Source organism: Eumetopias jubatus, unplaced genomic scaffold, assembly GCF_037043125.1.
Source record: "Eumetopias jubatus isolate StellerSeaLion01/CBP00866 unplaced genomic scaffold, mEumJub1_p1.0 scaffold_10, whole genome shotgun sequence".
NCBI classification, from domain to species: domain Eukaryota; kingdom Metazoa; phylum Chordata; class Mammalia; order Carnivora; family Otariidae; genus Eumetopias; species Eumetopias jubatus.
The window spans coordinates 124,384,747-124,410,571 of record NW_028274816.1 but is presented as its reverse complement, the minus strand read 5'-3'; the positions used below and the strand labels follow the sequence as shown (position 1 = coordinate 124,410,571).

Here is a 25,825-nt window from a genome sequence, read left to right as displayed (position 1 = left end):
CTTGCTAGCTCTGTGATCTTGTCAAGTCTTTTTTATCTTTTGTGCCTCAATTTCCTCTTCTCTAAAATGGGAACAGTCACAGTATCTTTCCCAGATGGTTGTTACAGGGATTAAACTCATATGTGTAAATAACTTAGAACTGTGCCTGGCATCTGATAAAAACTTATGTAAGTAATGACTATTACCAGCACCATCACCATTAATCCAAAGAACTTGGGATTTGACTTATGTTATCTTTTTAATTTTCACCTTACCCCAAGTGGTAGAAAAAAGGGGCAGTATTAACCTCTTAACTGATACGCAGTTGTTGTACAGCAACAAGAATACTTTCTTGAGTTCCATACAACACAGCTGCCTCACTGGTTTCATCTGCAAAATGGGGATGGTAATAACCTATCTCATAAGGCTGTGTGCAGGTTAAGTACAATATGTGCTCCAAAGTCCTGTTTTATGGTATCACAATTCAGGATACATTGATAATATTGCTCTCTGTCAGATAACTTGGGATTTCAAAATTACCTGGTTCCAGGTACTCAACCACCTCTGCAAGGATGAGATTTTATACACCTTAAAGCATGAACCCAAAAAGGTGCTAGAAGAATAAATTAATAAATTATTGTCCCCTTCTTTCACATTCCCTGGTTAGGATACATTTCTTCAAAATAGTCAATGTGTGGAGGTTGGAGTATGTCAAGGGCAGAGAGTACCTGAGAAAAGGAAAAAAAAAAGTCAAATTTAGAGAACTAAAAAGGAAGCAAAATATGACATAAATGCAAGTAATACTATTAACTCTTGAATGATTTAAGGCTTAGTTACAACTGCCCACTGAGATCAACTAAATATATCAGTCAAGAAACAGTCCTAAACATTAAGATGGGTTTGTAAACTTACTATGTAAAAGACAATTCTATCTAAACTAAAATGAGAGGGGCAATTGGGTTCTACTACATGCTACCAGACTGCGGCATGCAAAGTGTGTTGAAAGCCCTATTTTTAACAATCAGTGTTGCTCTAAGGGCACGAGGAGACACACCTACCATTCATTCCTCTACTCCTCTGTTCAAAAAATGTTTACCAAGTACATTCTCCCTGGCCAGCACTGTTGTGGGCTCTCTGGTTATAATGATAAACGAAAGTGACACCATCCCTGCTCTTATGACTAGTAGAGAGGAAAGCATTAAACAAACAAGCAGTTACACGACTATCTAATTAGGACGTATATTATCTGAAGGGAGAAAATCAAGAGGAATGGGGACAAAAAGTTTCCCTGAAGTAACACTAAGACTTGAAGGCTGAATAGGAGTTGGTCAGGCAATGAGCAGGTACTGTAAAGGCACTGAAGCAAGAAGGAACCAGGCAAATTCTAGAAACAGAAATGCCAGTGCTTATGGAACAGACAGGGTGGGAGGAAAACAGACTGGGATAAAGTAGAAGAGGAAGGCAGGGGATATATCACATAAAATCTCTTTAAATTTTGTTAAGCATTTTAGATTTTATTCCAAGTATAAAAAAGGAAGTCACCAGGGTGGAAAGAACACTTTAAGGCATCTGAAATTCAAGTCCTTTATAAAAGCAGAATACTAACAAAGTCACTTCTGCCTTTGAAACATAACAAATAGGCCTACTTCCCCTACCAGCTGTCCAGCTATTCTTTTAAGTCCCATCTATGATGTCACACTTAAGAATCTGAATCTATCTAACTAATAAGAAATGTGAGAGTCAAAGAATATGGAAGAAGTTATTTTAATAGGAAATAAACTGTGTGGTACAAGTTCAAATTTTCTATCTTTAGCTTTTTTAAGAAAAAAATTTTTATTATGAAAAATTTCAAACATATAAAAGTGGATAGAATAGTATCAAGAATGCTCATGTAATCAAAACCCAGTCTTCGTAATCTACAAATGGCCATTCTTATTACATCTATATGCCCATTCTCCCTATATAATTCTGAAGCAAATACCAGACTTATTTCAGCCATATATCAGTAAGTATTGCTAAAAGATGAAAACTTTTATTTATTTATTTTTAAATAATGTGGGGCTTGAACTCACAACCCTAAGATCAAGAGTTGGACACTTAACCCACTGAGCCACCCAGATGCCCCAAAGAGAAAAACTAAAAGTATATAATTATCAAGTCTAAAAATTTTATGTTTTTTAATATCAAATATCCAATTCTGAAATTTCCAATTTTCTTTTCCTTTTTTAAAGTTTTTTAGTCTAAACCAGGATCTAAATAAGATTTACATTTATGGGTGATTTGTGTTTTAAGTTGTAACATATAGATTTCTCCTCTTTTTCTTTTCCCCTTGCAATTTACATGTGGAAAAACCTTTGCTCATTTTTTTCAGCCAAGCATTTAAAATTCTAATTAAACTAAAACCTCCTGTAATGAAGAAGTCTTTACTCACTTTAAAACCAGTTACATATAAAAGTTTGAAAATAGTTTAGATGCTTTAACTTTGATCTTTCCTTTCTGAATTAAAATGTTTATACTTAGAATCTTGGTATAAATGAAAGATAACAGATTTTTCAGTTTCTTCAAAAAATAACTTTTATCATATAAAAGATAAATTATTTCATTTCTATAAATTTAAAACTCTATAATTAGCTAGTGTCACAAATCATGCAAATTCATTTCTCATTATGCGACAGAACAATTTTTAACATGAATATTTGATGTTTGAGGAAGACAGAAATTAGTGTTTTACTTGACATCTTTCGGACTCTCCACTCTGTGTCTGAACAACATACATCCTGTCTTGGGGGAAACCAGAATGCAATGAGTGACAGCGTCCATTAGACAAAGCTATTTTACACTTCAAATCTATCTGCTATAATTAAAGGTTATCTAGAGAAAGTGACAACCATACATTTTAAACCTTGATGAAGAATGAGCCTTTCTTATTCCAGATTTGATGAAGCTTTTGTAGAAAAGCCATATAAAACAGGGTCAGACATTTGCACTAAAGCATTTAGCTGTGATTGTTAGCTTCAAAGGTACAATATTTTAAACTCTGCTTGGAATTTTTAAAATGCCTCTTATTTTATATTACTGTTATTTTATCTCAAAATGTTTATCAGAGGATGGCATTCCACAGTGTTTCCAGGGGGGCAAAAACAGTGCTTAGATCAGTAGAAATGATCCAGGAATCTCAGAAATGATGTAAATAAGTAAGAAGGAAGAGTACCAGTTTCAAACTCTAGACTTCATGCCTGACTCCCTATTTAAATAGCCTGATTCCCTCTATAACCCCATTATTTGTGGGAATAGAGTGTGTGAGATTAGCCTTATGATGTGAATAGGACTCTTGTAAAGACTTCGACTTGTAAGGAGTCAAAGTATCCCAAAATACCACCAACTCTTCAAAGGATCTCAAACACAAAAAAAGCAAGCAGACTTGTCTAATTAAAAAAATGAACTAAAATACTTCTGTAAGTAATGGTCATTACCAAACAGTGTCTCAGCACATTTCTCAAATCTTTTAAGAACTGGACAAAAGCCCATTATGGTGGCTGTTTTTTAGAATTTTAACCTCTGTGATTTTAAGATTCACTATAAACTGGTTACACAGTGCAAAACTGGCTTTTTTCTTAGCTCTTTACCAATAAAACAGCTGCTGTAAATAATCCTAAATATAAAAACTAGAAATTTAACTGTTCATAAAATCCAATTAAATCCCATGTTTAGCAAAGGAGCTACCCTTTCCCCAATCTTACTCCCTAACAGATTTTAGGTTCTTTAAAGTAGAGACTATGTAATTACTCTTATTTTTAATAGAGTTGTAAAATAAAGTATGCCAAGTGTGTAATTTGATTAATTTTTACACAAAGTACATAATATGATGATTTTTTAGTCCATGGTTAACATCTAGATCAAGAAGTTAAGCATTTCAACACCCCAGAAGGTCCCCTTGTCCCTTTCTGGTCAAAACCCATCCCTGCTCAGAGGTCACCACTATTCTCATCTCCATCACCACAGATTTGTTTTGCCTGTCCTTGAACTTTATACAAATTGAATCATAAAGAATGAAGTCTTTTGTGTATGACTTTTTTCCTTTACTGTTATGCCTATGAGATTCATCCCTGTTGATATGTGGATCAGTGGTTCATCCTTTTTATTGGTGTGTAGTATACCATCATATGAATGGACTATAACACAATGTACTTAACCAGAGCACTGCTGGCAGACATTTGGGTTGTTTCCAATTTCTAGGTATTACGAATAAAGCAGCCATGAACACTCTTGTACATGTCTTTTGGCGGATATATGATTTGTCTTGAGTATACCAAGGAGTACAACTGCTGGATCACTGGGTAGGTATGTATTTAGCTTTAGTAGAAACTACCAGTTTTCCTAAGTGGTTTTACAAATTTACACTCTTACCAGCAATTTTAAAGTCTTCGGTTAATGTGCATTCTTGTCAAGAGTAGGTATTGTCAGTCTTTTTGATTTTAGCCCTTCTGGTGGGTACATTATTATCTCATTATGCTTTTAATTTACCTTTCTCTGATGACTTTAAGCACTTTGTCATATGCTTATTAGCCATTTGGTTATCCTCTTTTGTCAAATTCCTAAGTCTTTTACTAATGGGCAAAAGTTCTTGATTTGTAGAAACTCTTTATAAGATATATGATGTTTAGATACAGAATTTACAGTTCAAAAAATGTCAAGTAAAATATTTACTTCTAATGGTCTTCTTCAAATGCTAAATATTTATAATTGTCTATCACATAATATATTCTAGAAACAAGTTTTTTGTTGAATATATGTCTGAGGCCTGTCCTTTCATTCTCTTAACTTTTTTTTTTAAAGATTTTATTTATTTGAGAGAGAATGAGAGATAGAGAGCACGAGAGGGAAAAGGGTCAGAGGGAGAAGCAGACTCCCTGCTGAGCAGGGAGCCCCATGTGGAACTCAATCCAGGGACTCCAGGATCATGACCTGAGCCGAAGGCAGTCGCTTAACCAACTGAGCCACCCAGGCGCCCTTAACTTTTGATGAGCATTAATTCTTAAGGTTAAAAGCTGTTCAGTTTAGCAATTTTTTTTTTTTTTTAATGGTAATGCTTGGAGTGCCAGGGTGGCTCAGTCAGTTAAACTTGATTTTGGCTCAGGTCATGATCTCAGGGTCATGAGAACAAGCCCCACATCAGGCTTCACGCTGAGTGTGGAGACTGCTTAAGATTCCCTCTCCCTCTGCCTGTGCTCAACCCCTCAAAAAACAAACGAATAAATAAAATAGTTAATGCTTTACTTGTCTCATTAAAAATCTTTGCTTGTCTCAAAGTCACGAAGATATTTTCCTATGTTTTATTACAGAAGCTTTATTATTTTATCTTTCACATTTAAATCTACAATCTATTTTGAATTAATTTATGTATCTGTTGTGAAATAGACTTTGTTCAACTTCTTCAAGACTGTCTTGAGTATTTTAGGTCTTTTCCAATTCCATAAACTTCAGAATGTTTGTCAATTTCCTCACACACATATATACAAAACCCTGCTGGGTTTCTGATTGGGATTACAGTGAATATAGAGCTCAACTTGGAAAGAACATGCATATTAACCAAACTGAGTTTTCCAATTCATGAACACGAGAATGTTTTATTTTAAATACATCAAGAAACTGCCCAGTACCACAAATTTTAGGCACAGAACAAACAAAATCAAATCCACTGAAAAGCCAGTCTACAGCACCCTTTGCCTTTTCACACTCTCTAGCAGCAGAAACATTAGCATTAATAATGTCTGCAGCTAAACAGCATGTCTGCATTCAGAGAAGTGTCCTCTTGGTCCCATATTGGTATGAGTTAGGTCAGTCTGCACAAAGGAAAATGCATCGTTCTTCTTTGCCTCTACTACCTCCTCCTCTTTGTTTTCTCTATCCCTCTGGAGTATTTCAGAATTAAAAGATTGGGAAAAAGTAACTCTGAGAGAGATCACTGAGGTTATCATGCCAGACGTGGAGATTTCTTTTTTCTGTCACTTTCATTTACTTACTCATTCTTCAAATTGACTGACTGCCTATTGCATACTTAGTGCTATTGCCTAAGGACAAGAAAAAGCCCCAGATTTGTATTGCAGGGGATCTTTCAGGAATCAGTGGACCCTTGAGGGGGCTCCGAAAGGGCTTTAGAGGACTAGTGAAAGCCTAACGTGACATAAATATCGTGTGTATGTGCATTTTTCCAAAAGAGCTTTTATCAGATTCTCAAAGGAGCGCAAAACTGGAAAAAAAAAAAAAAAAAAAAAACCTCAATCATGCCTTCTCCATGCTGATAATATGACAATTATGTGTGTGCATAAACACATGCACAAGTACATAGGTGGATAGAGAATATTTTTGCCAGGTTTTATAATAGCTCAGATTCTGACTAGACTTTAGTGATAAGCCCAGCCAACAACCTTTAGAAAGTTAAACCCATTACTGTTTCTCTAAGTTACTACATCAAGGTGAATCTATCCTTAAAGAAAAGTGAGTGTGTATATCTCAATCAGTCAGATCAGCTAAAATCAATGAATTTGATAGTGACTTTTTTTTTTTTAAGTAAGCTCTATGCCCAATGTGGAACTTGAACTCACGACCCCGAGATCAAGAGTTGCATGCTCTACTGACTGAGCCAGCCAGGCACCCCTGATATAGTGACTTTGAAGGTTCTGTTCAAAAGAAAATCCAAAGCCTCCCAGGGCTTTGTAGGTATTCATGTGGAGGATACAAAAAACATTAAAAGCCATCCAAATTAAAATCCAACCTTCCTACAGTGGCCAGGGTAATCTTTCTAAATGCCATTTTCATCATGACATTCTTTTCTTCTCTTTCTTTCAATCAAATCTTAATCTCAAAAGGCTCATTTTAAGGTTTACCTCCTCCATGTTTAAAGCATCTCTGAGCTTCTAAGTCCACAACAATTTCTCTTTTCCTTAATATTATGGTACTTGTGTGACATTCACCTGAGCTTTAAAAATTACAGATCCCTGGGCCTCAACCCCAGAGATTCCAATTTAGTGGGTCTGGGATGAGACCCATGAATCTGCCTTTTTAAGGATCACCTTGGTGATTATAATATACTTCTAGATTTGGTTGCTCAGTTTTTTCCATGCACAAAACACAGATTGTCTTGCATTAATACTTAACTATGCAGGTAGTTCTCCCAGAGCACTGTAATCATAGTATTCATCACATTACTAAACTCCTTAAGGGTAGAAAGCCCTAAAGCTAAACGGTTTAGGAATATAGGATGTGCGGAATAAATGTTTTTTGAATTAATGAACATGGGCTCTGAAGCAAGAGAGACTCCAACCTTGTGCCACCCTGACCTTGGGCAAGTTACTTAACTCTAAGCTTTGGTTTCCTTCTCTGCGAAGTAAGGATAACAAACCCTATCTGACAAGATTTAAGGATTAAATGAATTAATGTATGGAAAGCCTCTAGGTACATCCTGACACACAGGAATAAGTGTTAAATACCTGATCCCTCAAAAAAGGACACTTTAAACCTTTTTTGTATCCTCCACGTGACCTAGCACTGCCTCTATACAGGACATAATTGACATTTGTTGCCTTAACTACATCAAATACCAGTTGCTTCCCAGATGGCATTGCACACATACCAGGTATGTGGCACTGAGACGCTTCTGGAGATCTCAGAGCACAGCATAAATTCATGATATATAAAATAATGGTGCCATACCATCTTCATCTCTAACCATCTGTCTCACTTTTGAATATTCCCACAGAAGTCACAAGCACTTATGATAGAGCTCAGGAGCTCCAACTGGTTGCTATGTTTTGATAGGTTAAGATTTTCAAGAATCTTGTTTATTTTTCTTACGATACTCACTGACATCACCTTTGTAACTTAATTAGTTACTCTATAGGAATGAGTCACGAGCAAAGATACCAATATATATATAGATAACAGCCTCTTACCCCATCCCTCCTTTATAAAAGAAGCCAAGATAGGTCTGAATATAATAAATCATTGAAATCCTTAGTAAGCAAATTTCTTCACCATGGATACCTTTACTTGAGTCTCTAAAGATGTAAATAACATTTGTGCTCTTTGATGTTGGGATGCCACTCAAATTCAAGGAATAAATAACTAAGCAAGCACTAGACATCTTTCTAAATCACTTACAAAATTTGAGGAACCAGTCATAAAATAGCAACTCGAGTGGTATTTTCAAAGTCACTGAAACAAACACATTTTTAGGCAATTCCAATTGACTGAAAGATAGCAATAACTTTTTAAAAAAAGTTTAAGGAAAATGGATGTCAAGAGGAGTAATCAATAAGATGAAATATGTCAAAGCAAGGAATTTCAAATAAACGAATCTGTTTGATAGTCCTACTTTTACCAAACACCTCAAACTTCTACAAATTTCTCTCTTAAAGTGAGACCTACAATTTGGTCAAAGTTCTAAAAGTTCCTGTGCAAACAAGCAGTCAAGACTCACAAGGAATTACTATATTTCTGATAAAGTTTTTATTTTAGCTATTAAAATAACATAGGTTGAGTACCAAATGAAGAATGTGAGGCAGTTTTTCTTATCACATGAAATCGAAAACTCCAGAGTCCAATGCTAAGATCCCCAGGTAAATTTTACATGTATCAAACATTTACTTCAGGTCTGAGAAGAAGCTATCTCTCAAACCACAATGATTCTTCTATTCACCCATGAGTCTTGACTTCTCTAAACACAGCCATAAATAAGCTAACCTATGTTACTTTAACAGCTATACTGTTTTTTAAGAGAAGAAACTGTTTCCCTACATTTTTAAATTAATCTATTTTAAATATTAAAGGTTAAGAATAAAGCATTTAAAATCAGCGACCAATTATTTCCACTTAAATCACTCATACTACATATTACACTCTTTCTATGTTAAATATTAGTATCATTCCTCAGCTATTAACTTTTGCTTTACATCAATTAATATTTATCTGTTGATCAATACATCTTAGAATTCACTTAAATTTGCTCACTGTTGACAAAAAAATGGTCTAATTTGTCTCAGGTTCCCAAACTTCTTAATAACTTGCACATCCCCCCCTTTTTTTTACTCTTTTGCTCTCTACTAACACAATTAAGCATGCGTAGGGAAAAGTCTATCCCAAAGACCAATTTCACTTACATTATCATGTTTAAAAAAACACAACATCTTCAATTCCCGGAAGACCCTTTTGCAAGAGACCAGATTCTGGAAGACGTTGGGCATCTTTTTGAGTGCTACTCTCTTTCCATCTCTTGGATCTGTTACTGACCTAAAGAAGCAATATTTGGGGGAGAAGGAAAAAAAAAAGAGAGAGAGAGAGAAATCAATTCCAAATTTTGTTCTTCAATGTTTCAGAGCATGACAATCATCTTTATCTTAATAACTACTCAATCCACTTAAACAGTGTTTAAGGTATCAGTGAGAAAGAAGAATTAAAACAAGTACACACTTAAAATCAAAGGGAATGTTTAGCTCATCCAACTTAATTGCCATGCTTTTTTTTTTAATCCTTCCCTAAATTTCTATAAATACTTTTTTCTGAGAGGTCACTTAAGAACACATCTCAGGTAGGAGAGGTGCTATTAATGGTAAAACCATTTTAAAGATGAGGGGTGTACAGATTAATACAACTGAAGTCAAATTAGTTCATTCTCGGAACCAAATTCAAGATGGAAGAGATGTTCATTCAGATGTCATTACGTTTAGTTCAATATAGAGAACACAATTTAATTATTTTGGCTTCTTACATAAATGAACATCTTTTAGTAATATGGATTTCAATCCAACCAGTAGCTGAACAGTGTCCCCTTCTCAGAAGTCCGAGTGCCAACTTAGGGCCATAGGTTCTAGATTATGAAGACCTCTTCCCTTTTGCTTCTTATAAGGCCCTTGGTGTGGTAACTGCCTCCTGTAGTTTTTCTTTAATAGCTCAGTGTCCCCCCTTTTTTATCTTTTAGTCTTCTAACACCTGTATATCCAATTCCTTGTATTACATTTCCCTATGTTTGACATACTAGTATGGTTTCCATTTTTCTGACTGGACCCAAACGATACATGTTAAATCAAATAGTTAAAGGAAACAAAGCAATAAATTTGTTAAATATGGCCAACTGACCATTTTGCAAGTGATTTTCCATGAATTATCTTAAAGCTTTTCCTTCCACCCATCACATATGACTGGTTGTCCTTGTAGAATTTATTCCTGTCAAATTTATTTTGCTGATTCCTGCCTGTCATTCCTGGCTACCATTATCCTTCAGTTCCAGTTTCAGTCATCCAATGCTTTGGCTATCCCTCCCAGATTTGTGTCATTTAAAAAGTCTGTTCCACAGGTCATCAATGACTTTATCCAAGTTATTAACAGGACAGAATAGATCTCTGCAACAGATACAACACTAGAAACTACCTATAAGCCTGACCTCCAATTATTATTGAATTACTTAACTATAATCACTCAGTTTATTTCTTCATCTTGTCCACAGGAAATCAGACACTCATCAAATTGCCTTCCTGAAAATGAAGCATTCCTGTTACCTACCAACCTGTCTAAAAAGTATACCAAACTTCTTTATGAATACCATGACTTCTTTATAAATTTATCTTAGTGATCACTATTTCTTTTCTCAGGTGCTCATGAAACTCTTAAATGGTGCATTCTACTATTTAAACAGCATGAGGGCTCTATTTTCCATTGACTGAAAATTTGGTAAAACAATTAAGAATTATAATTTTTAGGTTTTCAAGAGCTTGAACTGTAAGTAATTCAACTAAGAAACCTAACATTCGCAATTATTGCTTAAAAAACACCTACCCAGTGCTTGCTTTGGCAGCACATATACTAAAACTGGAACATAACAGAGATTAGCACAGCCCCGACATGCAAATTCGTGAAATGTCCCATATTAAAAACAAAAAAACAAAAAAACCCCCCAAAAAACCCAAACCCAAACCCAATCCAAAACACTGCCTAAAAATCCACATAAAGGTAAGATAGGAAGGAAACTGGGTATAGTATTATATTCAGACTGTTAAAAATATTTTTTTTCTATTCAATACCACTTCTATAACTAGACTAGAAGACAAAAATGTCAATTAAATAGCAAGGGAGGAAAATTTTGGACCACAGTGTGTTTCGTTGTCAATGTCTCTTGAGACTTCCTTAATGTAGAACAGTTACTTAGCATTTCTTTGTCTTTTAATAACACTGCCATTTTTGAAGAGTATAGGCCACTTATTTGTAGACTGCTCAATTTGGGTTTGTGGTGTTTTCTCATGATTAGATACAGGTCAGGCATTTTTTAAAGAATTTTTTTATTTATTCATTTGAGACAGAGAGATACATAGAGAGAGAGAGAGCAGGAACAGTGGGAAGAGGCAGAGGAAGAGGGAGAAGCAGACTCCCCGCTGAGCAGGGAGCCCAACACGGGGCTCGACCCCAGGACCTGGAGATCATGACCTGAGCCGAAGGCAAACGCTTAACCATCTGAGCCACCCAGGCGCCCCACAGGTCAGGCATTTTTAACAGGAATAACTGAGAAGTGATGTCTTCTCAGTGAACATATTAGGAGGCACATGATGTCAATTTTCCCCATTTCTGGTGATTAACTTTGATCACTTGGATGAGGTGTCTGTCAGGTGGCCACATTGCAAAATTACTCTTTTTTCCCTTGGTAATTGTATAACTGTTCTATTCCTCATCAGACTTTGACCCATGACCTTTAGCATCCATTGATGATTTTTACCTGAGTCAACTATTACTATGACGGTTGCCAAATGGTAGCTTAATCATTTTAACGTCTCCAAATAGCTAGTCTGCACAATAAATATTCATTTTAAAAAAATTAGCAAATTGATTTAACACAAGGCCCTTTCCCCAGGCCTCATACAGCAATACTTCCCAACTTCTGACTTCTTACTGGTCTTGATTCTACTGTGGTGAGGAGGGCTGCTCTACGATAAACCTAATCCTGGCCCAAGGTTAGTACTGTGCCTTGCAATGTTGTAAGGTAAAATTCACAAAGCAGCATTTTATTATTCATGCAAAAGCCAGTCATGCCTGTGGCTGGTAACAATATAACTCGAATGAATGTGAATGGCTGTGCAGTAATTTCACGCCATGTTGAGTTTGTTCTCTCTTAACTTGAGGTAGCAGATGCTTTAGTTCAGCTCAAACAGTACCACAGAACGCAGATAAGTGTGGAAGCCTGTTACACAGGAATTCTTTTATTTTTATTTTTGTTACTGAAAGGCTTGCTATGCTTAGTTCTTCTGTGGCTGCAATACCCTGGTTATTCCAACTGTACTTGTTAATGAAGCTCCAGCTGTAGAAATGATGAACAACATTTAGGGCAACTTGCCTTGTTAAAGAAAAATAGGTGCCATCCCTTAGTCTACAATTCACTTACTGGTCATTTTCTCTACTAAATACTGGAAGCCTTACATAAAACAGTACATCTGTCATTTTACCTCATTATCTTCATGGGCAATCAAGTTACACTAAAACAGGTATTTACTTCTTAAGCTTTAAATCAGTGTTTGATTCTGTAAACAGTATATTAAAAATACAGTTTTAAGCGTTGTGAAAAAAGAATCCTTTTTTACATCTGCCCGGAGTACATCAATCCTCTACACTGAGAATACCAGTTCAACTGTTTTTTAAACAGCCAGAAGAATCCACAAGCCATTCTTCAGAGAAATATAGTCAGCCAAAAGAGTACAAAACCAAAATAGGAAGCTTTTTAGATCTGGCGTGGTTGTTTTGTTTGTAGAGCTTTCTTAATCCCAGGAAACTCTGACCACTGCCACAAATCTGCTTAAATTACGGACAAGTAGAAGGGTTGGAATGAAACAAGAATGAAGCTTACTGAGGATACATTCCCAGGCACTAGAACCTAACATTACAACAGCTTTAAATTAGTATAACTACTAAGCAAGATCTCCAAGAAATTATATGCTCCACATTCATTTTATGTGAAGAATCTTTTCCCCACATGGGTTAGCAGTTTTAAAGTTCATGTTTCTGATACAGGTTTTTAACTATTCCAAGCAAACAAATAATTTATAATGAGAATGTTTCACTCAGATTGAGAAAATCAGGTTCTTCTAATTCTATTCACATAAACTTGTAATCAGCAATCTTCTATTTTTTGCTATACACACTACAATTTCTATGTCAACTGTACCAATACAGTACGTATCTCAGTAACAGAACCTCCTAACTAGACTCTAAATATTTAATTATTGCCTTCGTGTTCATTTTGATATTCATTTAAGTTATTTTTACTTGTATTTAGATTAAGTCAGCTTGAGAAAACAATCGCAAACTATGACGTAAAATTTTTGACAACAAATAAATCTAAAAAAATGTATCTTATTTGTACCGTAGTCCCTGTTACACGTTCAAGGACTCTATAGGTTAAGGAATAAGGAATTTATTTTTACATCTCTTTGGTCTTTCTAACCAAAATTTTAACAGGCTATAGTTTGTGTACTTTGACATAATTTATAGAGTTGCACACCATTCAGAGGAATAAACTTTCTAGGCTTCCCTGCCTCCACCCAAAGACACATGAAAAAGATTCTCATAGTTAGATAATTTGTTCCATCAGTTGGGGTTTTCTGGTGTTTGGTTTTCTTTTGTATTTATCCAAATTTCGTATTTGCTAACTCTCTATATAAGAAAGAGATCCTTGTCCTTTTTTTCAAGATACTTCTACTAAATTGATCTTCAAATTTGTTAATCTGATATTACAAGGAAAAAAGACTAAACCAAAGCAGTGAAATGGTTCATTTTTTTTCTCATATCCTCACATTCCACTATTGATCAGAAGAAGCAAAACATCTACATTTACTTGAAAGAGTTAAATATGAACTTAAACATCCTCTGACTCTGTTGTTTAAACAAGTATAAAGAGCAATGATTCTGGCAGGTGAGACATCACTGGGCCATTCCGATCTGTAGTGAGACCCATGATACCTTAGTGTTTTCATCTTTTTAATTACCTACAACTTTAAACTTTACAAACAACTTTACAGCTAATTAGCATCCCCCCAACTTTAAAAACTCTGTTTAAATAACTGCTATGGTTTCTTTCTCCTCATTGGACCCTGACAGATACAACATTCTTTTCAATGCAATGGTATAGAACAACTAGATACCCATACGGAAAAACAGAATGAATCTTCACCCCTACTTCACTCCATACACAAACTCCAGGTGGACCGTAGATATAAATGTGAAAAGCAAAATCATTCAGCTTTTAGAAGATAACATGTAGTAGAGTATCTTCAAGATACTGGGGCAGGGAAAGATTTCTTCAGTAGGACACAAAAAGCACAAATCATAATGCAAAAGAAAAATTCATGTATCTGACTACTTTAAAATCAAGAGCTTCTTTTCATTATCTGTACATTGTAAAGAGTAAAAATGCAAGTCATGCAGAAGACATTTGTACCACACATATAAGGAATAAAGTGCTTATCCAGATACATGCAGAATTCATACATAACAATTTTTTTTTAAGTTTTTATTTATTTATTTTGAGAGAGAGAGAATGAGAGAGAGCACGAGAGGGAAGAGGGTCAGAGGGAGAAGCAGACTCCCTGTTGAGCAGGGAGCCCGATGTGGGACTCGATCCCGGGACTCCAGGATCATGACCTGAGCCGAAGGCAGTCGCTTAACCAACTGAGCCACCCAGGCGCCCCATACATAATTTTTAAAAAGACATAGAATAGGCATTTTACAAAAAAGGATAATCCAAACAGCCAATAAACATAAAAAAAGGACCTTAACCTTATGAGTCATTTGGGAAATGAAAATTAAAACCATAATGAGAAAGTACTATATAACCACCAGAATGGCTAATAATAAAAGGTAGACAATACCAAATTTTTAGTGAAGATGTGGTACAATGTAATTCTTAGAGACTGCTAGTAGGAATGTAAATTGGTACAATAGCTATGGAAGACAGATTGGCTTTATATACTAAAATGAAGATATGAATACAGTGTGACCCAGCAATCTGACTCCAAGGTATATACCCCAAAGGAATGTGCACATCTATCACTAAACATATGAGTGTGTTCACAGTAATATTTTTAATACCCTTAAGACTGGAAACAATCCAGATATCCATGACAGAACAGAATAACAAATTGTTGTCTATTCATATAATAGAAAACTCTATAGTAATTAAAATGAACTATTGCTACGTTCAACACAGATGAATCTCATACACCTGATTTTGAACAAAAGAAACCAGTCACAAATAATGTAAGATTTCATTTCCATAATCTTAAAAATATAAGCAAAGTTGAACTCTTATTTTTTAGGGATGTATACTTAGGAGATAGAAACTATTCAAAAAGGAAGTAGTTACCATAAAATCAGGATAGTGGTTATCTTGGGGAGGCGATAATGATGGGGGAGACCAGAAGGGACTTCTGTGTGCTAGTGACGGCCTATTTCTTATACGAATGGTGGATACAGAAGTGTGTACTTTGTGATAAATCACTGAGCTATATATTTTATTTTGTGTACATTTCTATATTTCTATTATTATAGAACTAAAAAAGTAAAGACAAATTTCTCAGTTAAAATTTTGAGCATTAAAAGGCACTTCAAGTTGAAATTTGTATGATGAGTAATTTTTAAAGAGGACAATTCTTTTTATTATTTTTTGTAAAAATACGTATCTATACCAGCCCAATGAATTCTGTCATATATTTCCTTGTACCACTGATTTATTTTGTAGCAAGGAGTGTATATACTATCTTTCTTATGTTTTGGTAGAATTCCAAAGGAATTTGCTTACTTAAAAAAATAAACGTTTTCTTCATCATTACACAAGAATATGCTATTAAGAAACATTCCACAGGAGAGTGCTGTCAGCAGAATTATAGCAGAACTACAGTCCCACCCCTAACCTAATCACAATCTCCTAACTTCTTCCACTGTAAAGCAAACTGCTGAAGCAGCTACAATATAGATGTGCTTCAGGTTTTTAATTAGTTAGCCTTTTAAAAATAACCCAAACCAAAAATACTGCAAATACAAAGCAGGAGGCAGGACTTCCAGCTGTGGCAAACTGAAGAGGTCAGCAAATCCTTTCCCCTCAAAACAACTATAAAACTAGACAAAAAAGTCAAAAACAACCACTTCAGGACTCCAGAAAACAACCAAAGTCAAACAACAAATTCAAAACTATTTATTTATGAAAAATTATGGAGTAAGAACAATGAAAGTCAGTGGTGTTACCGCTTGGCTGTTCCTTACCCCCATGCAAGCACAGTCCACGTAGTAGTTGGCCATGAAAACCAGCAACTTCACTGCCTGAGGTTGCTGATGTAATCTGAAGTGGAGGATGAAAACCCCACACTCAGTAGCACTGACCATAAAAGCATTAAACTCAACTGGAGAATAAAAGAGAAAGCTCTGCAAGTCTGAGGTTGCTATCCCAGTTGGAACATAAATCCAGAAATTTAACAAGGAGATTCTGGAAATGAGAGCCACAGTGGGCTAGGTAAACTCTCCACATATTCCTGGCTAACTGGAAGCTGCTTATGTACTCGGAGCTGATCTGAGAGGGCCTAAGCTCTGCACATACCCATAGCTGATTGAGAGGCTTCCCACGTGTGAAGGGAAGAACTGAGGGGCTCAGCAGAAAATAAAAGCTGGGGCATAGTTGAAAACTAGATGAGCCCCCTAACATACTCACAAAGGATAGAAGCTTTACTGGTGCAAGATGTTTGAGCACAATCACTAGCTTTAACCAATCACTAGCTGACCACTAAGCTACACAGACACAAAGGGACACCCCAAGAAGGCCTGGCTAAAAATTAAAATAATTGTTAAAAACCTGAGCAGATATGAGTGGCTATACCCCCATGGGGTTCTGAGAAAGACTGTGCACATTAAGCCCAGTCAAGTCACTTAAATATAAGCAAACATACACAATAACAGCAATATGTCAATAATGACAACCTTCAGGTGGGAGGGAGGCTGGGGAGGAATCAGATCCAGAGTTGTTACAATATATTATTAAATATGTCCAGTTTTTAACAAAAAAATTACAAGATATATAAACAAACAGTAAAATGTGACTCATAACCAGGGGAAGAAGCAGTCAATAGAAATAGTTTCTGAGTGAACCCAGATGTTTAACGCTTCAAAAGCAGCTATTATAAATATGTATGAAGAATTAAAGGAAATCATGTTTAAAGAATTAAAATGGTGATAATGAAACAAATAGGATATCACAATATAGAAACTAAAAAAAAAAAAGAAAGAAAGAATCAAATTCTAGAGTTTAAAAGTACAGTATTAGAAATGAAAAATTCAGTAGATTGGCCCAATAGTGGATCTGAAATAGTGTACGAATCAGTAAACTTAAAAGATTGATCAACAGAAATTATACAATCTCAAGGAGAGGAAAGTTTGAAGAAAAATGAACAGAGCCTCAGAGACCTATGCAATAACACTGAGTGTACTACCATACATCTAATGGGAGTACCAGGAGAAAAGGTGAAAGAAAGGGGCAGAAAAAAAAATCTGAATAAATAATGGTTTAAGATTTCCCAAATCTGATGAAAATGTACAGATCCCAAAAGCTCAAAAGTCCCATATAGGATAGACACAAGAGTTCTGCACCTAGACATGTCAGAGTCAAAGATATATCAAGTCAAAGAAACTCTTGAAAATAATGAGGAAAAACGATACAATTGTTGACTGACTTCCCATCAGATGCAATGGAGGTCAGAAGGCAGTGGAATGCCGTATTTGCAGTGGTGGTGGTGGGCAGGCAAAAATTCTATATCCAACAAAAAAAGACCCTATCCTTCAAAAATAAAGGCAAAATGAAAACATTCCAAAATAAGTAATGGTGGACGGAATTTGTTGTCAGCAGATCTGCTTTACAGGAAATAACCCCAGATGTAACTCAAATCCACAAGAAGAAATGAAAAACTAGAAATGGCAAATATATGGGTAAATAGAGGAATATACATTTTTATTTTTTATTTTAATTCCAGTATACTTAACATACAGTGTTATATTAGTTTCAGGTATATAATACAGTGATTAAAAAATTCTATACATTACTCAGTGCTCAGTATAATAAGAGTATTCTTTAATCCCCATCAACTATTTCACCCACCTCTCCTCTGGTAACTATCAGTTTGTTCTCTATAGTCAAGAGTCTGTTTCTTGGTTTGTTTCTCTCTCCTCCCACCCTTTATTTGTTTGTTTTGTTTCTTAAATTCCACAGATGAGTGAAATCATATGGTATTTGTTTTCCTCCAACTGACTTACTTCACTTAGCATGATACTCCCTAGATCCACCCATGTTGTTGCAAATGGCAAAATTTAATTCTTTTTTATGGCTGAATAATATTAGAAATACATATACATATATGGAATATTATTTCAGCCATAAAAAAAGAATTAGTCATAAAAAATACACACTCTATACTTTCTTTATCCATTCATCTATAATGGACATGGGCTGCTTTCATAATTTGGCTATTGTAAATAATGCTGTAATAAACACAGGAGTGCATGTATCCCTTTGAATTAGTGCTTTTATATTTTTTGGGTAAATACCCAGCAGTTCAATTACTAGATCATGGGGTAATTCCATTTTTAACTTTTTGAAGAACCTCCATACTGTTTTCCACAGTGGCTGCACCAGTTTGCACTCCTACCAACAGTGCAAGAGGAACCGGTTCCTTTTTCTCCCCATCCTCACCAACGCTTGCTGTTTCTTGTGCTTTTGATTTTTGCCATTCTGATAGATGTGAGCAGATATCTCATTGTAGTTCTGATTTGCATTTTCCTGATGATGTGATGTTGAGCATCTTTTCATGTGTCTGTTGGCCATCTGTATGTCTTTTTTTTTTTAAGACTTTATTCATCCATTTGAGAGACAGAGACACACAGAGAGAGAGAGAGAGAGAGAGACAGAGGGAGCATGCCTGAGCAGGGAGCAGCAGAGGGGGAGGGAGAGGGACAAGCAGACTCCACACGGAGGACAGAGCCCAATGCGGAGCTGGATCCCAGGACCCCGGGATCATGACCTGAGCTGAAACCAAGAGTTGGACGTTTAAACAACTGAGCCACCCCATCTGTATGTCTTCTTTGGAGAAATGTCTGTTTATCTCTTCTGCCCATTTTTAATTGGATTATTTATTTTTTGAATGTTGAGTTAAGTCCCTTATGTATTTTAGATACTAACCCTTTACCAGAAATGTCATTTGCAAGTATCTTCTCCCATTCAGTAGGCTTTTAGTTCTGTTGTTTCCTTTGCTATGCAGACTTTTAATTTTGATATAGTCCCAATAGTTTATCTTTGCTTTGTTTCCCTTGCCTCAAGACACATATTTAGAAAACAGTTGATACGTCCAATGTCAGAGAAATTACTGCCTGTACTCTCTTCCAGGATTTTTATAGTTTCAGGTATCATATTTAGGTCCTTAATTCACTTTGAATTTATCTTTGTGTATGGTATAGGCCATTGGTCCAGTTCTCCAAACACCATTTTGTTGGAAAGGCTGTCTTTTTCTCATTGCATCTTCTTTCCTCCTTCATCAAAGATTAATTGAGCATATAAACGTCGGTTTGTATTTGGGCTTCCTATTCTATTCCACTGATCTATGTGCCTACTTTTGTGCCAGTACCATACTGTTTTGATCACTACAGCTTTGAAATCTGGAATTGTGATACCTCCAGATTTTTCTTTTTCAAGATTTTTTTGGCAATTGGGGTTTTCTGTGGTTCCATACAAATGTTAGGATTTGTCTGTTGTAGTTCTGTGAAAAATGTTGTTGGTATTTTGATAGGGATTACATTACATCTGCAGATTGCTCTAGGTACTATGGACATTTTAGCAATATATGTTCTTCCAATTCATGAGTATGGATTATCTTTCCACTTGTCTGTGTTGTCTTCAATATCTTTCATCAGTGTTTTTATAGTTTTCAGAGTACAGGTCTTTCACCCCTTGGTTGTTTATTCCAAAGTATTTTATTATCTTTAGTAAAATTGTAAATGGAATTGCTTTCTTAATTTCTGTTTCTGTTGCTTCATTTTTGGTATATAAAAATGTTGTGATTTCTGTACAATAATTTTGTATCCTGCAACTGTACTGAATTCATTTATCAGTTCTAGTAGTTTTTTGGAGAGGTCTTTAGGGTTTTCTACAAAGTATCATGTTGTCTGCAAACAGTTATACTTCTTCTTTACCAATTTGGATGCCTTTTATTCCTTCCTCTTGTCTGACTGCTGTGGCTAAGACCTCTAGTACTATGTTAAATAATAGTGGTGAGAGCGGACATCCCCATCTTGTTCCTGACCTTAGAGGAAATGTATGATGTTGGTGTGGGTTTTTTAATAGCTTTTATTTTGTTGAAGTATATTCCCTCCAATCTTACATCACTGAGGGTTTTCTTTTTTTAATCATGAATGGATACTGTACTTTTGTCAAATGCTTTTTCTCCATCTATTGAAATGATCATATCGTTTTTATTATGTGATGTGTCACATTGATTGCAAATATTGAACCACCCTTGAATCCCAGGAATAAATCACACTTGATTGTGGTGAATGTTTTCATTTATTGTTAGATTCAGTTTGCCAATATTTTAACGATTTTTGCATCTAGGTTCATCAGAGATACCAGTTAGTTCTTTTTTTTTTAATGTCTTTATCTGATTTTGGTATCAGAGTAATGCTGGCTTCATAGAATGAATTAGAGGAGTTTTCCTTCCCCTTTGATTTTTTGGAATAGCTTAAGAAGAACAGGTATTAAGTCCTCTTTCAATGTTTGGTAGAATTCACCTGTGAAGCTTTGTGGCCCTGGACTTTTGTTTGCTGGGAGTTTTTTGCTTACTGGTTCAATTTCATTGCTGGAAATTAGTCTGTTCAAATTTTCTACTTCTTTCTAATTCAGTTTTGGGAAATTATGTTTCTAGGAATTTATCCATTTCTTCTAGGTTGTCCAATTTGTTGGCATATAATTTTACATAACAGTCTCCTACAATCTTTTGTATTTCTGTGGTATCAGCTGTTATTTTTCCCCTTTCATTTCTGACTTTTTTTTTTTAGTTACCCTCCCCCACCCCCAGATGAGTCCAGGTAAAGGTTTATTGATTTTGTTGATCATTTCAAAAAACCAGCTCCTGGTTCCATTGATCTATTCCATTATTTTTGTTATTGTTATTGTTTTTGTTTTTAGTTTCTATTTTGCTTATTCCTGCTCTAATCTTTATTATTTCCTTCCTTCTGCTGGTTTTGGGTTTTGCCTGTTGCTCTTTTTCTAGTTCCCTTAGATGTAATATTAGGTTGTTTATTTGGGATTTTTTCTTGCTTCTTGAGGTATAGGCCTGAATGTCTATAAACTTTCCTCTTAAAACAGCTTTTGCTGTATCCCAAAGATTTTTAGACTATTTTGTTTTCATTTTCATTTGCCTACAGGCATTTTTTTTTAATTTTGTCTTTGATTTCTTGGTTGACCCAGTCATTGTTTAGTAACATGTTATTTAACGTTTGTGTATTTCCAGGTTTTTCCATGTATTTTTCTGCTTTCCGGGTATTTTTCTTGCAGTTGATTTCTAGTTTCATAGTGTGGTCAGAAAAGATGCATGATATGACTTCAGTCTTTTTGAATTTGTTGAGACTTATTTTGTGGCTTAACATATGATCTATTCTGGAGAATGTTCCATGTCTGCTTGAAAAGAATGTGTATTCTGCTGTTTTAGGATGACAGTTCTGAATATATCTGTTAGATCCATCTGGTCCAATGTGTCATTAAAAGCCGCTGTCTCCTTGTTGATTTTCTGCTTGGATGATCTATCCACTGATGTAAATAGATGTTAAAGTCCCCTACTACTATTGCATTACTTCAAATATTTCCTGTTTGTTATTAACTGCTTTATATATCTGGATGCTCCCATGTTGGGTGAATATTTACAATTGTTAGATCTTGCTGGATTGTACCATTTATGATTATATAATATCTTTCTTTATCCATTATTACAGCCTTTGTTTTAAAGTCTATTTTGGGGGCACCTGGGCAGCTCAGTGGCTAAACGTTTGCCTTCGGCTCAGGCCATGACCCCGGGGTCCTGGGATTGAGTCTCCATCAGGCTCCCTGCTCTGTAGGGAGCCTGCTTCTCCCTCCTCCCAGCTCCTGCTCTCTTTCACTATCTGTCTCTCTCTCTCTCTCTCTCTCTCTCTAGTAAATAAATAAAATCTTTTTTAAAAAATAGTCTATTTTCTCTGGGGTGCCTGGGTGGATAGTATCTGCCTTTGGCTCAAGTCATGATCCCAGGGTCTTGGGATCGAGCCCTACATCAGGCTCCCTGCTCATGAGGGAGCCTGCTTCTCCCTCTCCCTCTGCCTCTCGCTCCCCCTGCTTGTGCTCTCTGTCAAATGAATAAATAAAGTCTAAAAAAAAACTGAGTCTATTTTGTCTGATATAAGTATTGTTACTCTGGCTTTCTTTTCACTTCTATTTGCATGATAAACGATTCTCCATGCCTTCACTTCCAGTCTGCATGTCTCTTTAGGTCTGAAATAAATCTCTTGTAGGCTAGAAGAATATATTGTTGGGTTTATAACATATATAAATTATACATATTTATAAATATTTTAATATACTACATTGTCTAAATGTATGTATATATTATATATGTCATGTAACATATATAACAATAAAAACACAAAGGGTAAGGAAATTGAGCTATATTGGAGCAAAATTACTGAATTTTATGAAAATTAAGATAGTATTAATCCGAAATAGACTGTTCAGAAGTTAAGATGCATACTATAATCCTTAGAACAATCAAGGAGAAAATAACTAAAAACTAAAAGAGGATTAAAAAAATAAAGAGATGAGGGGAGAGGAGCAAGATGGCGGAGGAGTAGGAGACCTGGATTTCATCTGGTCCAGGAATTCAGCTACATAGGGATCAAACCATTCTGAACACCTACGAACTCAACAGGAGATCAAAGAAAAGAATAGCAACAACTCTCTGAACAGAAAAGCGACCACTTTCTGGAAGGTAGGATGTGCGGAGAAGTGAATCCGAGGCGATAGTTGGGAAGACAGACGGCAGGGAAGGGGGCCTCTGTAAGCCGCTTCTGGCAAGTGATAGAGCTGCGGAGCACAAAATCGGAACTTAGAGAAGTCAGCTCTGCTGAGGGATGTCGCTCCAGTGGCTAAGCAGGGGGTGAAACCCTCTCTGGGACAGTGTGGTCTCAGGACCCTCAGGGGTCACAGGAAGATCGGGAGTGCCTGAGTGCAACAGAGCTCCCAGGTATCGGAGCAGGGAAGCCGGCTGCAGAGACAGAGCCGAGGAGTGGGCATGCAGCTCAGGGTTGCCATAAACCATGATCTGCGGCACAGTCGGGCCACTGCTCTTCCAGCAGGGATCCAGGGAGACTCCCCTTCCTCGCCCTGGAGGAGCGGCATGGGAGCACACCGCAGGGATCTGCTGGGTTTGGAGACTCCACACCGAGTTGGGTGCCAGAGATAGAAACGCTTGGTCACAGGCTGGGTGAGCACGGAGTGCGCCGGAGACCGGGGAGACTGCTTTTCTCTGGGGGCTCACTGAGGAGTGGGGCCCCGAGTTCTTGGCTCCTGTGGGGTGGAGATTGGGAGGCTGCCATTTTCATTCTCGTCCTCCAAAGCTGTACAGAAAGCTTGCAGGGAACAAAAGCTCCCGAGAGCAAACCGGAGCAAATTACTTACACCGGACCGGGAAGGGCGGGGTAATACCGCCTCCAGCAAAGACATTTGGGAACCACAGCAACAGGCCCTTCAGCAAGAACAGTCAGCCAAGACCAAGTTTACCAATCAATGAGAACGGCAGAACTCCAGTACTAGGGGAATACAGCACATAGAATTCATGGCTTTTTTCCTGTGATTCTTTAGTCTTTCAAAGTTAATGTTTTTTAACTTTTTTTTTAATTTTTCTTTTTTCCCTTTTTGAACCAACATCTTATCAAACTTTTAAAAAAAAATCTTTATTTTTCATTTTTAGAGTCATATTCTATCCCTTCACAGTAGTTACCCTTATTTTTGGTATACATATTTAAGTTGTTCTCTCTTTAAAATTTGGGATACAGTTTCTTCTAACAGATCAAAATATACCCTAAATCTCTAGTGTTTGGCTTTGTTCTAGTCTCCTGCCTGATCACATTCTCTCCCTTTTTTTAAAAAAAATCCTCTTCTTTCTTTTTTCAACCAACTTATCAATTCCTTTTGTCAAATCTTTTATAATTTTCACCTTTACAGTCATATTCCTTCCCATCGTATTAACCTTTATTTTTGTACATATATAAATTTTTCTTTCTTTAAAATTTTGAGAGGCATAGTCTTCTAACAGACCAAAATACGCCCAAAATCTAGTGTGTGGCACTGATCTATGCACCAGCCTGATCATATGTGATCATATTCTGTTTTCTTTTTCTTCTTTTTTCTTTCTTTCCCTTTCTTTCCCCCTGGTTTCAGGTCTTTTCTGATTTATTTGGTGTATTTATTTCCTGGGGATGTTGTTACCCTGTTAGCATTTTTGTTCTCTCATTCATCTATTCTCTGGACAAAATGACAAGACGGAAAAGATCACCTCAACAAAAAGAACAAGAGGCAGTACCGACGACCAGGGACCTAATCAATACGGACATTAGTAAGATGTTGGAACTAGAGTTCAGAATGATGATTTTAAAAATACTAGCTGGGCTTGAAAAAAGCATGGACATTATCAGAGAAACCCTTTCTGGAGAAATAAAACAACTAAAATCGAACCAAGTCGAAATCAAAATCAAAAAGGCTACTAATGAGGTGCAATAAAAAATGGAGGCTCTAACTGCTAGGATAAATGAGGCAGAAGAGAGAATCAGTGATACAGAAGACCAAGTGATGGAAAATAAAGAAGCTGAGAAAAAGAGAGATAAACAAATACTGGATCACCAGGGCAGAATTCGAGAGATGAGTGATACCATAGGCTGAAACAACATTAGAATAATTGGGATCCCAGAAGAAGGCGGGGGGCAGAAGGTATATTGGAGCAAATTATAGCAGAGAACTTCCCTAATTTGGGGACGGAAACAGGCATCAAAATCTAGGAGGCACAGAGAACCCCTCTCAAAATCAATAAACATAGGTCAACACCCCGACATCTAATAGTAAAACTTATGAGTCTCAGAGACAAAGAGAAAATCCTGAAAGCAGCTCGAGACAAGAGGTCTGTAACCTACAATGGTAGAAACATTAGGCTGGCAACAGACCTATCCACAGAGACCTGGCAGGCCAGAAAGGACTGGTATGATATATTCAGGGCAGTAAATGAGAAAAATATGCAGCCAAGAATACTATATCCAGCTAGGCTGTCATTGAAAATAGAAAGAGATAAAAAAATCTTCCAGGACAAACAAAACCTAAAGGAATTTGCAAACACGAAACCAGCCCTACAAGAAATATTGAAAGGGTTCCTCTAAGCAAAGAGAGAGCCTAAAAGTTATATAGACCAGAAAGGAACACAGACAATATACAGTAAGTCACTTTACAGGCAATACAAAGGCACTAAATTAGTAACTTTCAATAGTTACCCTGAATGGGCTAAATGCCCCAATCAAAAGACACAGGCTATCAGATTGGATTAAAAAACAAGACCCATTGATATGCTGTATGCAAGAGACTCATTTTAGACCCAAAGACACCCCCACATTGAAAGTGAGGGGGTGGAAAACCATTTACCATGCTAATGGACACCAAAAGAAAGCCGGGGTGGCAATCCTTATATCAGACAAATTAGATTTTAAACCAAAGACT

General features: G+C 36.2%; 1 protein-coding gene and 1 pseudogene across 1 annotated transcript in view; one reads left to right on the top strand and one right to left on the bottom strand.

The window, feature by feature from the left end:
- The window catches only part of NLK (nemo like kinase), a 164,726-nt gene that overhangs the window by 60,549 nt on the left and 78,352 nt on the right, over positions 1-25,825 (bottom strand). The window contains exons 2-3 of the mRNA XM_028109319.2: positions 9,138-9,267; positions 652-707 (exon numbers count right to left, since the gene is read on the bottom strand). Coding sequence (XP_027965120.1) covers positions 652-707; positions 9,138-9,267 — 186 coding nt within the window. The remainder of the gene's footprint in view (positions 1-651; positions 708-9,137; positions 9,268-25,825) is intronic.
- LOC148163483 (U6 spliceosomal RNA) lies at positions 10,813-10,905 on the top strand (annotated as a pseudogene).